The 17978-nt window shown below is 41.6% G+C and overlaps 1 protein-coding gene across 5 annotated transcripts in view; it reads left to right on the forward strand.

The window, feature by feature from the left end:
- Window positions 1–17978, forward strand: part of EPN2 (epsin 2) — a 73169-nt gene that overhangs the window by 50056 nt on the left and 5135 nt on the right. For 4 of the 5 annotated variants that reach the window (XM_075899785.1, XM_075899784.1, XM_075899787.1 and 1 more), the window contains 6 exons: window positions 2878–2990; window positions 4367–4459; window positions 4715–4871; window positions 11408–11581; window positions 13589–13681; window positions 15281–15496. In XM_075899785.1, the coding sequence (XP_075755900.1) occupies window positions 2878–2990; window positions 4367–4459; window positions 4715–4871; window positions 11408–11581; window positions 13589–13681; window positions 15281–15496 (846 nt within the window). The remainder of the gene's footprint in view (window positions 1–2877; window positions 2991–4366; window positions 4460–4714; window positions 4872–11407; window positions 11582–13588; window positions 13682–15280; window positions 15497–17978) is intronic. The other variant, XM_075899786.1, reaches the window with a different exon arrangement.

Here is a 17978-nt window from a genome sequence, read left to right on the forward strand (position 1 = left end):
GGGGTCTCCAAACTTTTCAGCCCGAGGGCCGCATTAACTATCAAACAGCAGTTCGGGGGCCGACTACACACTTGAGGTCCAAATAAAAAACAATCAAAACATGGATGTTGTTTTTAATTATTTATTTAATATTATTTTATTCAGTTATTATTTAATAACACATTCATACACTACACATGAACACCTGTATTAGTGTGAATGGTGAAATTGTTTCCTGGATGCCAAAATAGCAGACATTTCTGGCTTTAGATTTGTTGTCCCTAACATCAACAGTGACCTGAGATTATCATCGGACAAGTTTGTTCTTAAATTGTTCTTCACGTATTTCATTCTTGAAAATGTTTGTTCACACAGGTATGTTGTTCCAAAGATTGAAAGGTACCTTGATGCAAAAGTTTTGACATTAGGAAAGTCTTCCTTGGGCAAAAACTGGTAAAAACCCACCAGTCCTATTTTGAACTTGTCCCTAAGGAGGTCATTTGCTTGCAACTCAATGACTTCCAGCTGCAGTTCATCTGGGCAACTGGCCACATCTGCTTCAAATGGGTTTTGAAACAATCTCACTTCTTCTGCCTTTGAATCCAAAAAGGTCTCCACGGGCCGGATGAGAGGGCCTCGCGGGCCGCATCCGGCCCCCGGGCCGTAGTTTGGAGACCCCTGATCTAGAAGAATTATGTTCTTACCTCCAAATGTAGGGACATAAGGATGCAACTCCTCTGAAATTCAGATGAGTATGTGTATAACTGAATGAGAAATGCATTTAAATGAAGAGTGGAGATCCATTTTCTTAGTGATTGCCATGCTATAATCTGTGGAGGATTGGACATTCTTTCTGTGTAAGATTTTGTTTGGCCTTGTTTTTTGAAAGAGTAGAGTAGTTGTGATGCAAACAAAACTTAGGTGTATGGAGAAGAGGTCTGAGAATGGGGTAAGATTGCAAAGATTGCCGTGGTTAAATAACGTAAATATCACTGGAATTGAAAGTGGTGGGCCTGGCTGAGTGGTTTGGCAGTCCAAGGATCAGTATAGTGTAAGAATATGTAGTTCAGGTCTTTAAATTCATCCATCACTCCTTTAGATTTGGAATGCAGTGGAAGTGGTATGCTGATTCTGTGAGTAGGGAGGTAAGGATTAGGTGAATTTCCATCCAAAAGAAGGATTGGGGGAAAATTGCCATTTATATCAATTCAGGAATGTTATTGGCTTGAATCCGGTGAAGGGGATAGTTCATTTATAAAACGTGACTAAAAACTGTGTTTAAAAATTAGACTGATAAATGATCATTAAAACACTAAGCTGTGCTATTTAGAAAAAACATAATTTTACCAAGACACAAGTTATTTAACAGTAGAAATCTTCCATAATCTGTTAGTATTTTATTTTAAAAAGTAAAAGATAATTTGCATATAAAGCTGGATTACCCATATAGCAGGAAAAATGAATGTTTAAATGTACACCGAATAAACCATGACAGACTACAAAAACTCAATAATTCAATGAACATAATGGAGTCCCAAACCTGATTGGAGAGTCTGGTTGCTCCTGTAATACAAATGTTATAATTGTAAAAAGGCAGTTTTGACACAAGTATTTATTTTTTAGCGCAGAGTCTTTCATCTCTGTTTAAAGACCTGCCAGTCTAATTTGCAACTAATTCTCAGAAGATAAATTCTTGACATTTTAGATAGAATTCTGTAGTGGTTATAATACAAATATCTATCCCTGCTATTATTTTCTTTAAACGAGGATTTTATAAAATATTGCATCCTATCTTTAAGATATTTCCTAATACTAAACTTTTAATCTTTTTAAATGATCATTGTTTGAAATGTTTTTTTGCAGAGAATATTACTATTTTATAAACTGTACGTGAATAGATTACGTAAATGTCTAGACCAAGACTGTATATTAGCTTATAAAAATGCAGCAGGTATCCCCTTCTTACCTTCATGCTGGCTGACTCTCAGCAAAGTCTGACTATACTGTAACGTTTGTACATGTTACAGGTATTTAAAACATCTCTTGAATGATTAACCACAGATTATGAAACCAGCGACCCCTATCTCTAAAGCTTTTCATTTGCTGAAGTGATAAATCCAGCTGTTGTAGTCAGTTATTCAGTATTTCTTGATATTATTATCCTTGTAAATAAATTAATTCTTTGTTTTCCAAGCACAATTTTCCTGTAAGCTATCAAACTTTCAGAAAGCTCCCATTAGAATGTCTGTCATCTTGTTTGTTGACATTAAGGAAATAGAACATGCTCAGCTCCTTGACAGATCACATCCAAGGATCCTTCAAGGTGCGGAGCATATTGTACTCTCATTTTACACCAGTAGGGCTATGTCTAGACTGCAGGCTTCTTTTGAAAGAGGCTCTTTCGAAAGATCGCGTCTAGGCTGCAGGCGGATCTTTCGAAAGAGAAATCCGCTTTTTCGAAAGAGAGCACCCAGCGAGTCTGGATGCTCTCTTTCGAAGACGGCCTATTTACATTGAAGAACACCTTCTTTCGAAAGAGGGACTTTCGAAAGAAGGCGTTCTTCCTCGTAAATTGAGGTTTACCGCCATCGAAAGAAAAGCCGCGTTCTTTCGAAATAATTTCGAAAGAACGCGGCTTGAGTCTGGACGCAGGGGAAGTCTTTTCGGGAAAAGGCTACTTTTCCCGAAAAAACCTCTGAGTCTGGACACGGCCTAGGTGTGGCGAGTCCTTAGTGTCTCTTAGGATAAGGACCAGTGTCTTGGCTTGTAAGAGCAACTTGAACTCTTTGCACTGCCTTTCATTTCTATAATCAGGTATGCTAAGAGATATCCTAAGGGGGGTGTGTGTGTGTATGTGTATGCGCGCACACACACAATATGTTTTTGTTCTTTCAACAGCTACATCCCCTCGAGTTTCTTCAGAGCTAGAGCAAGCACGACCCCAGACAAGTGGAGAGGAGGAGCTCCAGCTGCAGCTTGCATTAGCAATGAGCAGAGAAGTTGCAGAGCAGGTCAGTATCCTGTCTATTATAATCATTCTCTGTCTATGCACTAACTGCAAAGAGGAACACCATCTTCCAAGAATGCTGTTTGGTCCCATTCCACTGGGAACTATGCGAGGTAATAACTGTTAAACCCATTGAGAATAAGACACGGCAGCCATTTTGAAATGAGACCTCCTCTCTGGAAGAACATTATTCTCCTGGACTCTCATTTATGAAGAATTATTGCCAAAAAAAAAACAAAAAAAACCCCAAAAACCTCCTGCTAATGTGGCAAGCATACAAAATTTCAGTGAGTTGTAACTATAAACTGCTAAAATTGAAGAGTGTGGTGTTCTGTTAAGATCATTTGGGACAAATAAAAAGGTGACCAGTAATGCTAAATTTCTTAAAATGCTAATTTTTAATTAATTTTACCTCCAGCTAGTCTGACTTTTTTTTTTTTTTTTTTGGTAATTCACAGAAAATGTATTTTGTATTCACAGTAAATGCTGTAGTATTGGGGAGACTATATATAACAAAGGGGTTGCATCTCAACTATACATTCAGAACTTATCCTTAATTATGGAATCATGCCAGATACTTCCATAATGATCTTCAAACATCAGTTTATAACTGTACATTCAATATAAAAGTCTTTGTTCGAATAGGGATACAACAAGGAAGATGATTTTTTTCTCGCTTAACTATAAAGCTAGAAATAATTAATTTAAACTAAAATAGAAAAGATACAACAACTAGGGAACAAGATCAAATCCAGAAAGTGGTGATGGAATCAAAACCATTTGAGATGAATTTGATATGAACCAATTAGAAATGGCCCGAAGATTTTAGACTCCCACAAAAAAAAAATGGATCTCACTAGAGTGATTCTTGGTTCCTTGTAGTCCTAACAATTCTATCAAATGTTGAGAGAGAGTGACAAAAGCTAGGAAAACTGAAGTTAAAACGGCTGCCCCATAATAATGGTTCATAGTAGTTTGAAGATGGAATATTGGCTTTTTCTTTAAATTCTTTCTTTATCAGTTTAAGCAAGCCATTTTTGGTTTCTCATTCTGGGAAAGTTATAAAATCAAGTTTTCAACTGAGATTTCAAGTGGACTGTATATTAGAGAATGAGTGTTAGGTAGTTTCGGCCTGTGCCTAAGTGAGGAGAGATGCCCAAGGAACTCTCATCATGTCACATGCAAGGGACAATCTGTCCTTTGTAACCCACTGTACATCTCTGATGCAAATTGTTCCAAAGGGGGTTGGCAAGAGTTGAGGCTATTGTAGGCTTTCTCCCTGCACTGGCCTGCCAAGTGGGCTAAGCACATGGAGGGAGCAGACTGCACCATTTTACACAGTCTAGCCCAACAGTATCAACAGTGTGTCTTCTTTTGCAGGAGGAGCGCCTCAGACGTGGAGATGATCTGAGATTACAGATGGCTCTGGAGGAGAGTCGCAGAGACACTATTAAAATTCCCAAAAAGAAGGAGGTAGTGCCTTCAATTAAGAAATTCCTGGTTATGCTGCAAAATGATGAGATACAGTCAAACATAGCTTAATCTGAGCTTGTATATGCTTTTGGGATTTTGTTGTGGTAGATGTGATTCATTCATGCAGGCTAAAGACAAGGCAGCTGATCAGTGAAGGTGTGTAACAGAACAAAATATTGCTTTGTGGTATGATGGACATGCTACTTCAGGGTAGAAGTCGTCTTGATTAAAGCCTAAAAATATTTCTTCCCACAGCATACAACTTTGTTGGATCTCATGGACGCACTGCCCTCATCAGCACCAGCCCCCCAGAAAACTGAACCTTGGGGACCCACAGCTGGAGCAAACCAGAAAGACCCCTGGGGAGGATCTGCAGCTACAGCTACTGCATCTGACCCATGGCAGTCATTTGGTAAGAGTAAACACTGGCAGAAGTAGTGTTGAAAAACACTCGTGGTGCTGACGTTGCCCAAGATTTTCTATAAGTGAGCAGGTTGACGTTCTCCATAACAAGTATTTTGATCTAACGTGGTTGATTTTTCATAAACCAGCTAGGTCATTTCATCCACAGGAAACTGTAATGGAAATTTCAGTCTGTTTAGTTTGATTTTATGCCATTATAGTTAGGCTTTATACCCCCCAAGGGAGGGAAGTGGAAATTGAGTTGGTAGCAGAAACCGTGTGTCTCATGTTGGAGATACTCATTCTCTGACTTGTAGTTGTATTCATCATCTTAGATTCTTAATCTATTAGGCAGTGACAGGCATCTAAATCAGGTTCTTATAATCTGCAATCCATTGCAAGTGGATTTCAATGTGTTACTACTGCTCTTAATGAAGAAGTGTGTTTGTACTGACAGTCAATAGTAAATCAGTTAACTTGTTTAAATCTCAGTGATAGCTGTGTTAGTCTGTAACATTAAAAACAATGAGCAGTCCTGTGGCACTTCAGAGACTAATAAATATATTATGAGCTTTCATGGCTAAAACCCACTTCTTCAAAAGACGTCCGTGGTGGTACTCCACTGTTGGTGTAGGTACGTCCCAGCGCCTGAGGTGCTGGGACGCACCTACACCTACTGTAGAGCACCCCCAGGGATGCCCATCTCGAAGAACGTCAGTTTCAGGAAGGTAAGTAACCTCCTCTTCTGATGAAGTGGGTTTTATCCATGAAAGCTCATGATGTAATATATTTGTTAGTCTCTAAGGTGCCACAGGACTGCTCATTGGTTTAAATTAGGTATTTTTTCAATAGATCTATAATGGGCAAAATCTAATGTTAAATTTATTGTAATCCTTTATGAAACCCTGAAGATGTCTTGATTTGACTGTTAATGTGTATGTATTTGATGCAGAAAGATCTGAACCTGCACATGTTAGAGAGCTATATATTTAATTTCTGGGTGTCTTTCCTATTCTTTTTATTGCCTCTGTAGTATGCCTCCCAGCTAAGTCCTTTTGGATTTGCCAGACCTATTTGGCAACCTGCTTTTAGGGCCCATGGACTCCAAGGCTATCCAAAGAGTTTATTCTGTTGTATAAGAAAATCCAGAGCTCTTACAGGGGTCTTCAGATAGCTTCATCTTTAGGGACAAATCCAGACAGCCTGGGCAGAAAAATTTCCCATTTCCGTGAAGTGTTTGACTTTAGTTATGCTGCTTCAGCTGCATGCAGGTGTTTCCAGGATCCTCTTCTACTGAACACTGGGAAAAAAGTAATTAAAACAAATGATCCGCAAACATTACTAGTTAAATTGTGAGGCATATGATCTGGGTTGATTTGCTGAGCTGTGTAGTTGAATGAAGGACGTATTTCCCAGAAGCTTTCCGAGGTTTGTTTACCAAGGTTCAGAAATAGAATGAGATGTGTGGGAATGGCAGAAAAACCCTGAAAGCAGAGGAAGGCCAAGGACTGCTTCTTTCAAAATCTCTCATCATTGAATGCATTGATGGGGGGGGTGGGGCTCTGAATTTTCTGTGATCTGCAGCCAGGAGCATCTACACGATTTCAATCCAGTCAGGAGTTACTCAGGCAGGAACCAAATTAGCCTAAATCAGAGATCCAGGAGAATCAGCTAGAGGTTCTCTTCTATTTCCTCTGGGCATGAAGGAAGCAGACAATTTATGGAAAGGTGTAAAACTGTTGAGGGTCACATCCCAACAGTCACTGTTCCTGGCTGAAGTCCTAACCCACTGTCTACTCCACTCCCTCTGCTCCTCAATCAACTGGTAACTGTTATTTTAGGGATGTTAGCATGTAGTTGTTTACAGGATTAATCCTAATGATTACATGCACTTACCCCCCTTGCTGCCTCTCTATCAGAGGCAACAAGGGGAGTTGGGAGCTAGTGCCCATGGGGAGCCATGCTTGTTCTGTGGAGCCACCTGCCCTCCCCTCCCCCTGCTGCCTCCCTCGGGCAGCAGTGCGGGTGGTGAGGGGGTAGGCAGGAGCCAGTGCACACAGGAAGTGGCTTTTGCCTGTCCTCCTCCTCCCCCTTCCCGTTCCCCCCCCCCCACCGTTGCTGCTTCTATATCAGAAGAAATGGAGTAGATGGCAGACTGGAGCTGGTGCTCATGGGAAGCAGGCTTTTACTGGCTCCTGCCCTGGGTGTGTAAAAATGTAATCACTAAAAAAATCCACAAATACCTGCTAATTAAGTCTCTAGTTCATATACCAATTCAAACCCATACGATCTCAAGTACCAGTAAAGGACATACTGAGTATTCCCTTCTAGCAATATACACCTATTTTTCATGGGTCAGCTATTAACCAGATGTTTTACTCAGTTGGCTCTTACTCAGAGGCTCTGTCACTTGCAGCCTGTTTCAGAGCTGTCATCTATAGGCTGTTTTCTCTGACCTGAAACCAAAGGCCTGAGTTCTAGCTTCTGCCATCTCCTTTGATGGACTAGAGTCCTCCTTTCTCCAGATCCTGATTTATAGGCCTCAAGTCCCTTTATCTCCAGGGTCTCCTGTCTTGTCTTAATGAAGTGCCAGTAAAATAAAAGTAACAATATGAAGATTCCCTAAAAAGCCAGCATTGTCATATCTCATTCTGAAGATGACACGGAGGATTCCGCTATTTGGGGATCGGTGTGGGGAAAAGGCAACACCCAGTGCCATTGTAGATTTTTTTTTTTTTTAAAAGGAACACAGAAGCAAAAAAGACAATCTCTCTTATTCGTTGGCGTGTGACACACAAGACTCCTAAGAAACACCATTAAAAAGCAAAAGGGACAAAGCAGGACAAGTCTGGCGGGTATTTGTGGAAAATGGCTGTCTGTATAGGTTCTTGTGGTCCTGATAGTGACACTTGTGTGAGGAAGTTCATGTTTTCTCCTTCATAGACATCTTGCGCAGGGCTCCCTGGCCAAGGTAGTGGGGAATTAGCAAATGTATTTCAGAAATCTGGGATAGGAGCCAGAGATCACTAGCTCATTTTGTGCCTGGCGTGGACTCAGATTGACACCATACAACAGTGTGCCTAAGAAGAGCGGCAGAATAAGTTGAAGAAAATGCTTCATTCAGGAGTCTATTAGCTCCTTAGAAAATTTTTCTCTTGACTCTTGTGGACCTTATTAGGATTATGATCGCATGCGTAGATTCTCCATTGGCCTAGATTCCATAAGTAACCCCCCACCTTTCGGACATCTCTGTTGATCAAGATCCCACAGAAAGTTATATGACTTGAATGATGGTAGACAAACCTGATTGGCGGGTAGTCAAAATCAATTTTTTTCTCCTCATCCTTTCCTTCCCTATGATCATGAGGTCCGCATGGCAGTTGTCTCCACGGCTACCCCTCTGATACTTGAAGCATTGATGTCTTCTCATTTTAGCCCAGTGTGCAGCTGCTCAGCCATTGGGCCAGCCACGGTTCATTGTTTTGTTTTAAACAGAGTTTGCATCTTCACTGTGATGAGCAGTGAAACATGAGATGAGAAAAGGTCAATCAGAGTTCTAGAGTTTTCAGACAGTTTTATGTTTATAAGGAATATTACATCAACCTTGTGTTTTAAAGTTACAAGCAAAAACTTGTCAATTGATGGTATTAGCTGCAGCTGTCGAGTTTCCTGTCCTTGGCTCCCAACTTTATTAATGCTATGTATAACCAATCCTTGTTCTTGCTTGCCAACTACTTGGCTCCCAAGGATAGACCTTGAAGATGTCAGATTTATGAATCTTGATTGCTAGTGGAACAGTGACTCATTAAAAAAGAGGATTTTAGTTCTGCCTAACTCTGCTTTGACATTTCAGTAGAGAGGAGTGGGGGAAGGTATTTTCCTAAATGCTCTTAGTTTCAACTGTTCAAATTTTGTGATCTATCTTATGAAAGAACAAAAGACAGTTTGAAAGCTTCCATTTATTGAGTGTAGTGTCATTAGCATTTCTTGCATGGCCTCATTAATCGTAACTCAACACACAATGCAGATGAAGGAAGTGTGAGTGCTAGATTGAGAGTAGCTGTATTCACACGAGCCCATAAGCATTTCCTGTTCTGTAGATGGGACAAAAACATGCCACCTGTTGAGGAAAGTGAGCGAACCCCTCTGCAAATCGGAAGTCAGGCTAGAATGCTTATCTCCTGGTTTCCTAGTTGGCTTGTGTGGTGCTACTCTTTAAACTGAGGATTTGCTTGTGAACTGAAACAGCAAAGTGAACTGAGGTGATACAGCTGTCTACTACAAGAGGGCTCTGTCCTGTTCTTCTAATAAAGCGTTTAGCTTCTTTTTATATGTTTACATTTCCTCTTGGTAAGTATATCTTGGTTTCTGTGGAAATCAAGATTTTGGAAAAAGGGTGGAGGTGAACACACAGTCTAACCTGAAGATAATTGTTAACTTTAAAAGGTTGTGTGGCTGTGCTATAAGCAAATAATTTTGTTTTTATATTAGTTTTGGCTGGTAAGTAAAATTTTCTGGGTTCCCATCAGTGCTTCCTCTAATTTTTTTTATGTTCATGTGCAAAATGAATTTTATGTGCACTAATCTGAAAATTATTTGAGACACATCAGTGCCATATTGGTGCACATAACAAAATTCGCTCTGCACATAGATGATCGGTGGAGGGACTGGGGCCGAGGGGTTCAAAGTGTGTGTGTGTGGGGGGGGGAAATGAGGGCTTCGGGTTGGGATGCGGGCCCTCAATTGAGGATGGAGATGAGGTGTTTGGGCTCCGAACTGGTGCAAAGGGGGTTGGAATGTGGGAGTGGGCTGAGGACAGGAGGTTGGGGTGGGGATATGGAGTCTGGGCAGGAGTTAGAGTTCAGAGTTGGGATCTGTGGTCTAGGGGGGAGAGGATGGTGCAGTGGGCTCAGGGCTGAGATGTGAGACCTGGGAAGGAGTTTGGGACTTAGGTTGTAGGTGGGGGCTCAGGGCTGGGGCATTGGGGTGTGGGGCTCTTATCTGGGACAATTCCTGTTTGGTGTGTGGTTGGGGAGGGAGGGGGGAAGACAGCTGGCTTCATGCAGCCCACGTTGCCCTGCAGGCACTGCCTATGGAAGCTGTGGGGGCAGAGCCTCGAGGTGAGGGTAGCATGGGGACAGAACTTCCTGGCGCTTGCAGTGACATGCTTCAAATAGGCAGGGGGAATTGGCAACACCTCAAACCACCTCCCTCTCTCCTTATAGCCACTGCCAGATAGGGTTGGCAGAGAGCACAAGGTGTTGAGTGGCTGCAGCCCCTAGAGCCTCTTTCTTAATCTGGCCCTGCTGCTGTGACCAAAGGAGCGCTCCTCTCTCCCAGTTGCAGCAGCTCCATGCATGGCAGCCCTAAGTCCCGGCTTTTGGGGAGAGGTCTGGAATAATTCATTCTGACAAAAGTGCAGCTTTGCTAGTACAGTGTAGCTGTCAAGTATAGTCCTCACCTGAGCGTGATGCCCTGGCTTGACTGAAATCTTGTTTGGCTTCTTCAGTGGCATCACAAGCCTGCGTGTTTTCATATGATGGTGGGAGAAGGTAGGAGGATATGGGGCTGAGCAAGTGAAGTTTGACTGGCACTTGGTCTTAAGGTGGTTAGTAGGGAAAGGGATTTGTGAGAGGATGAAATTAGCAAGAAATCTGACTTTGAACACATTGACATTTTGTTGTTTGTCTTGTCAGATCATAGATTCTTTAGGATAGGGACTATCTGCAATTCAGCCCCCCGTTGGGGTTTTTAGGTTTTACTAAAATATAAATAATTTGGGAGGTTTGTTCTGTGGGAATGAAGAATAAGGCTTGAATTAGTAATGTACTGAAATGGGATGGATCAAATTCATTGCATAGGTTTCTTTCATTAAACTTGAACTTGCAGATCATATAAGTAAAGGACTAGAGAAGAGATTTGTATTGAGGGTGGGGATAATTACAGTCAATAGTGACATCAAAATGGGGGAAAAGAACAGGATAATTTGGAAATAGATGGGGACAGTTTAGAGAAGGCCTAATCACAAATTGGGATGAAAAGTTGTAGCTCAGAGAAAGTTGAATTTTTTACAAAATTATGGTGGAAACAAGAGAGTTTCAAAATGGCACATTTGAAGCTGTTAAGTAGGCTTTTCCTTGAACGCTGAGTGTTTACATTAAGTCCTTGATTTCTTTTAGATAATGGCTTATAGAAGCACTAGTTCACTTGAAGTTATTTTAAATATAACCATTATTTATTATGTCACTTTCTGTCTGCACAATAATTCAGTGCTATGATGAGTGACAGTTTGCCATGAAAGCAAATTGCAGCAAGTTTAATTATTCAAGTGGGAGCATGTTTTTATTTTTCTGGAGTCGTCCATAGAAATTAATTGTCTGTGTATATATAGCATGGTAAAATTGGGGTAACATAGCATCCAGTATTTTACAATGATCTCTTAGTGCTTACTTTGCAGGGGCAGTGTTTCTAACTTAATTAATTTCTTAGAAAACTTTGCAAAGTGACTGTATGCCTGATCTGTGATCCTGCCCTCTCTTGTTGCAGGTGCCAAACCAGCTGCTTCTGTTGATCCATGGGGAGCACCAACTGGATCCACTACTCAGTCTCTGTCCAAAAATGTAGACCCTTGGGCTTCTTCTCAGTCATCCTCCGTGGCAACAAAAGCTACTGTAGATCCGTGGGGACCAGCACCTGGAAACAAAACTCTTTCCACTTCTGGTAAGAGACTGTGTTTACATTTGACATCCTTTCCAGTAAATAGGCTGTACTGAACTTGTGGTGTAAGCGTGCATGCCTTTTTTTTTTTTTTTTTTTTTTTTATTGAGGAGTGATTTTTCAACTTCTATTCTAGACTAACTTAAGATGATATGTGGGTGATGGTTAAATGGAGTGGATAAAAGAAATAGTTGCAGTTAAGGACTTAGAGCTGGATTTCAAAGTAAATAAGACCCACAATAGACTTTTAGAGCAGACATTTCAGTGCTGTTATTTTGAGTCAGAGCATTGCATTTGTGTGGCTTTTTCCTCCTCCACTCCCTTCCACAACCTCTTCAGTCTTTATATTCACCTGCTACACACAGTTATGCAATGGACCTATGACAGCAGTGCAGTCACAACTCTCTTAAATTTTCTAAAAGCTTAATTTCTAAAACCTAGAGAACTAAAACAATTTGAAAATGTCACTTGTTTTGAAGCTTTCAGTGTGGTAACTTGCTGTGCAAAAAGATGTCTCTGTGGATGTTAACTACTAGTTCAGTGTTTGGTCAGCATTCATTGTTCCAAGGAGGAGGTTTTCAAAAGTGCAAATGGGAGGTTGGTGCTTTCCTGCCATTTAGGCGTTAGAAAAGATTCCTCCGTAAATTTTTCTGTAACAGTGCAGAGCCGTTACAACTCCTTGCCTATGCCTTGAGGCTTTTACTGCTCTCAACAGTCACAATAGCAAGTTGGTTTGGGGTTGGTGCCATGACTGTCTGTGCTAAATGAAATGTTTGCAATCATTCCTCTGTGTACATTTTATAATAAATGAAGGATGTGTATGTGGAATGATAGGAGCATGTCTAATCTAGCTTTCTATGGACAAAGAAAGATGGAATGTTTCAAAATGGTTCTGTAAAATTAATGATACTAAAGATGTTTTATAACACTTTTTTGTGAGATAAATAACATTTGCAACAGAATCTTTACTTGCATTCTGGTTTCTCATTTTATCTCTGAGCTAGTTAGACGCCTCTAGAGTGTGGTGATTCAAGATGTAATGCAGCTTAATGCTGATTGCTTTTAAAAGGGGCTTTCAAATTCTACCACCTGTAGGTTTTGGGTAATATAATGACTATTTACATAGGTGTTTTCCCCTCCTTTTTGTTAAAGATGTTTCCATATCTGGTTAATGTCTTCTTCACTAATTGCAGAGCAAGGGTTAGGCTCCTCTTTGCTTAGCACTCTAATGCCACGATCTCCAGCCAGTTCTGAAGGAGTAGCCACTATAGTGGCTACTGTTATAGCGAACTAGCCACATTGTTCTGAAAATCTAAATAATTTTGTCCTCCAACTAGCCACGCTCAACCAACCAAATAGCCAAATGTGGCTAGCGTGTTGGATACCATAGCTCTAGCACCTTATCTTCGTCAAGTACTGAGCATGTCTTTTCTGTTGCTCTCCAAATTCCTTTAATCTGTGAAGCAAGAAGCTGAATTGGGGAACCAAATTCTTACTCCATGTATGGCCACATTTACATTCCATTTTGTTTACCACTGTACTATATCCATGCTTCTAGTTCCAATACTACATAGAATTTGTGATGCCCATCACCCCAGCATCTGGATGCACACTTGATTGAACTGCTGGTTAATATATATGCTACCTTCTGTTTTGGGCAGTAAAATCACTGCTGCTCTCATTTCCTAATGGCACTATTTGATATTGCTGCTACATCCTAAAGACACTTAACCACACATGCCTTGGAAGGCCTCCGTACTGAGAAATCAGAGGAAGATAGTACCAGAGGTAAGGGCCAGATACTGAAAATGCACTGCTACTAGTCATAAAGAATTGGGTCTTGGGTAATGACAGCAGCACCACTCCAGCTGACCTTAATGGTCATGACAGGACAGAGAGAGAAATGGATTCTCAAGTAACATGAGTAGTTTAGAAATGGCTTTTAATAGCACTGGACATAATGCAGTTGAAGAGCTATTAATGACAGGTGTCTTTTGTTCTCCTAAACAGGAAGTACGTCGTTTGACCTTTTCAGTAATTTGAATGGTACTGTTAAAGATGACTTTTCTGAGTTTGACAACCTTCGAAATTCCAGAAAGCCAGGTATGTGCCAAAGGGCAGTTTGATACAAGTTTTCTAAACCAACGGTTTTAATCTTTTTGGCTATGTCTACACAGCATCATTATTTCTGAATAACTGACGTTATTCTGAAATAACATAGTCCGCGTCTACACAGCAAGCAGTTATTTCCACACAATGTTGAAATGGGGACTTCTTACTCCTCCTCCTGTAACCCTCGTTGTATGAGGAGCAAGGGAAGTTGATAGAAAAGTGCTCTACCTTGGACTTCCTGCTGTGTAGACAGCACCAAAAGTGGAAATAAGCTATTTCGACTTAAGCTAGGCAATTGAGACATAGCTCAAGTTGCGTAGCTTATTTTGGCTTTTGCCCTGCTATGTAGGCATGCCTTTTATGACAGAGCAAGATGCACCTTTCCCAGTGAATAAGTTCAACCCGGGGAGTGCATAGAACTTGTTGCAGTTTTTATAGATAACATAGTAATAAACCAGTTACCACCATGATATAATCTAATTTCCATAGTGTTTCATCCAGTTACCCCTATAAATTTAGCCCAATAACTTATGCTTAACTAAGCCACATCTTCAGTGTGTTCTCTGGGTATGAGTCATGGCGAGTAGATGAAGGCCATGGTAGAAGGCATGGAAACAAAGCAAGTTGAGTACATGTGTATTCAACGCTAGTGGAAGAATTATTGAAAGTTCACTTTTGGGGAAGTTTGTCACTGGATGAAAAAGAAACTGCTAGACTTTAAAAATGTGAATGTATTGATACTACTTCTTTATAAGGGGTAAGATTGGTGACACAGGTCAGTGTTGGTTCATGTCTCTCTCAAAAGAAATCTGTCAATTGGTGAATGGGTTACACTGAATGAAAACATCTATCAAGATGATAGTTCAAGGCCAGAGTTCTGATGCTTACAAATATCTTCTTCATAGAGGTTATTAATCCATGTCTATATTACGGATGTAAAAATTCTGGTTAATCAGCTAACCAGTTAAACATTAGGGTAACTTAACATTTAACCAATTAACCGACTATAGTGGGATTCAGGCTGCTGCCGGCTCCCAGCTCCCATGCTGGGGCTGACGCTGGAGGTGGCAGTCCCTGTCTGAAGTGAACCTGGGCTCCTCAGGGACAGAGGCTGCTCCATGGGAGTAGCCCCTACCAGCGGGGCACACTGGCCAATTATGGACAGGAGCTGCTCCGGACGATGGGTCCCCTTGCCCACGGCAGGCAGAGCTGCTCCGGCCCCGACCAGTTACCAGCTATCTGGTTAACCTTTCACATCCCTAGTCTGTCACAGCAGACTAGAAAGATACCAAAGTCAGTTGTGTAGAGCTTTGTTTATATTACCCTGCAATTGTAGGTCTAGTGTTCTACACTTCTGTGGGATACTTAGGATTTAATAAAATGCTAAGTGTAAAACATGGCAATTTAAACAAATTCTAGCATAAAATCAGATTTAAGAATATATTTTCAGTAGTAAAATGAAATCACTTGCTTCTTTCACATACTTTTTTGCATGGTACTACATAGTGAACCCACAAATAACAGGTTTTAGTAAACTGTAGCATTTAACTTTGTGAAATCTAACAGATTGTTCTTGACTTTTTGTAACAGCTGAGTCAGATTCCACTTTGCCATCCCAGCATAGTGGTACAACAAGTCCTGATCTCTTTGATTCTCAGCCCATGAACATGACATCGGGCAAACAAAATGCAGCTCGGAAAACCCCCGAGTCTTTCTTGGGGCCCAATGCAGCTTTGGTGAATCTGGATTCGTTGGTGACTAAGCCACCAAAGCCTGTTCCATCGTTGAATCCGTTCTTAGCTCCTGGTATGTCTCACTACATCCCTTTCCGTTATAAAACTTTGTTTATAGCTTGTCTTCCAAATTTGTTCTTGTGGAAGAAACCCCACTCATCTCTGGTGACCGTAGCTCAATCTAAGTCTTGCACAACAAGCAAGCCAGGAAGTACTAAACTACTTCGGACAGCAGGACTTTCACTGTTGTAATTAGAAGGGAAAGACAGCATGGTCTTTGGGAAGGGTAATGAACTGAATGAGGACTTGGGCTCAATTCCTGGCTCTTCTGTGTTATCTTGGGCAAGTGACACATACTCATTATTTATTATTTGTATTACTGTCGCACAAATGAGCCCTATTCATGACATAGGACCGCCTTGCACTTGATGTTTCACAAAACCAGAACAAAAAGACAGTCCCTGTTCCCAGGAGTTTACAATCCCAATACAACACAAGAGATTACAGATAGGGGAATAGAAAGATATGAGTGCATATTGTTTAAATAGACAAGACTAGGCCTAAGGTAGAGGAAGTGGTAGAACACACAGAGTGAACAGTGTGAAGGTAGCAAGCAGCATGGTAGTTGCATGGTTTTTTTCCCCCGTTTCCCCTTGTTTGTTATTCCCGAGGGAATTCTGTGCCAAACAAATTTAAAATTGTGCAAATTTTCTCAGTCAATACATGTGGCTCCAGCATGTCAGTGGGAAGCACTGGCTGCATTGGGGTGGGAGGTCACGCTCAAGCCCCCACTGCCACTGTACAGAGACTCACCAGTGAGGTGGCACCTGAACTGACATGGTGCAAGGGCTGGGCCTGCCCCTCTGTGCAAGGCAGAGCACGTTTTGTCGGGAAGGCTCAGCCCAGCAAGATCCAAGTGAGAGCTTAGTGTGGGGAGATCCAGGTGTGGGGCGTGAGGTTTCTCTGTGGGGGTGGCTCAGTGGGCGATCTGGATGCACAGGGGCTCATTGTAGGATTCTGGGTGCGGGGCAATGGGACTTTACAGGGGATCCAGGTGATGGTGGTTGGCACTCAGTGGAGCGTCAGGTGGGCGATGGGTCTCGTCTTACCTGTGTGGCTCCTGGTCAGTGGCTTGTGCCTGCCTCTTCTGGGGCACTGCAGGATGTTCTGGAAGCAGCCAACAGATCTGGGCCCGGGTCCTGAGGGGAAGAGGGAAGAGGCTCCATAGTGCACTGTGTATGCTCTCCTCGCCTGCAAGCACAATTCCCCCCCCTCCCCCCAGTTCCCATTGGCCTGTTCCTAGCCAATAGGCACGTGGAGCAGGTGGGAGCAGGTGTTCATGGTAGAAGTAGTGCACGGTGCCCAGCGGTCTCCTGTTTACAGCTTCCCTACCAGCCCCTAGCATGGAGCTGCCCCACCTGCAACAGCTCTGTGCCGAGGGGGCGCCTCCCTTTTGGCTGCAGCAGCTCTGTGCTGGGAACAGGGCAGGGGAACCTTTCCCCTGGCAGCTTTGTGGGTTAGGGAGAGGCATCTCTTCCCTGCTGCAGCCCTGAGACCCTGCACGGGGCTTAATAGTGCATGGGGGTTAGAGGAAACGTAGGAGGTGAAACCTGGAAAAAACCTGTGTTCACTCCAGTTTACATTTCAGTAGGATGAGACTGTGCCATAAATAGGCTAGCCATGAAATAACCTCATCCGATCAAAAAGAAACTATTGGTATACTTGGAAACTAATCTGCTATGATAGCTCTCCTTCAGAAATGCCTGTGTTAAAGTAGCATTTATGACTTGGTTCATCCCTGGTAAATAAATAGACAAACACTTTTGAATCTTTTATATGCACTGAAAGTTCTATAGCATGGTAACCTGGTGAAGATTATTTAATGTGATAGTAATTTGTCTTAAATATTTTTAAATGTGTTTATGGAGTTCTTTAAAATACTGGAGTAAACAAAACCATGAACAATGATACTGCAACTTAGCATTATTCAGCAACAGGAAGTCTACATATCTATCATTAGCAGTCACTACACACAGTTTACAAGTATCTAAACATATATGGTATAAAGAATGTATAGTGTTGGCAGTGGTCCAGAGGCATCAAGTGCTGGGAAAGTTCTTTTCTGAATTACAGTGAAACTGGAAAAAGCAATAGTTCGTTTACAGCATGAATTCCTGACAAATCTTGGAGTCAAATATGGGAGCAGCTTCTAAACAAAGTGAAATGGCTTATATCTTGAAGTGAGAGGGTAGAAGGAACATAATAGACAAAGTGCTATAAAGGAATAAAAATTACCTGCAATTATCTGTTGCAGTGTATCACCAGAATATCATGGTCGGGCACACTCCTAACAGATGAATTCAGAATCTGTTTGCCAACGTGTCTGACTGAAAGTTGAAAACTGCCCATCGGTGTTGTGGTGGTCTGTCAGCATTCATAAAGATAGATAGGGGGACAGGTTATACATATCTCTTCACTGAAGTAAATGGAATTTGTGCTACTGAGATACACATGTGACTCAGTATATGCCAGTGATACAGCTTTAAGCTACCTGA

This window comes from Pelodiscus sinensis, chromosome 16, assembly GCF_049634645.1.
Source record: "Pelodiscus sinensis isolate JC-2024 chromosome 16, ASM4963464v1, whole genome shotgun sequence".
NCBI classification, from domain to species: Eukaryota; Metazoa; Chordata; order Testudines; family Trionychidae; genus Pelodiscus; species Pelodiscus sinensis.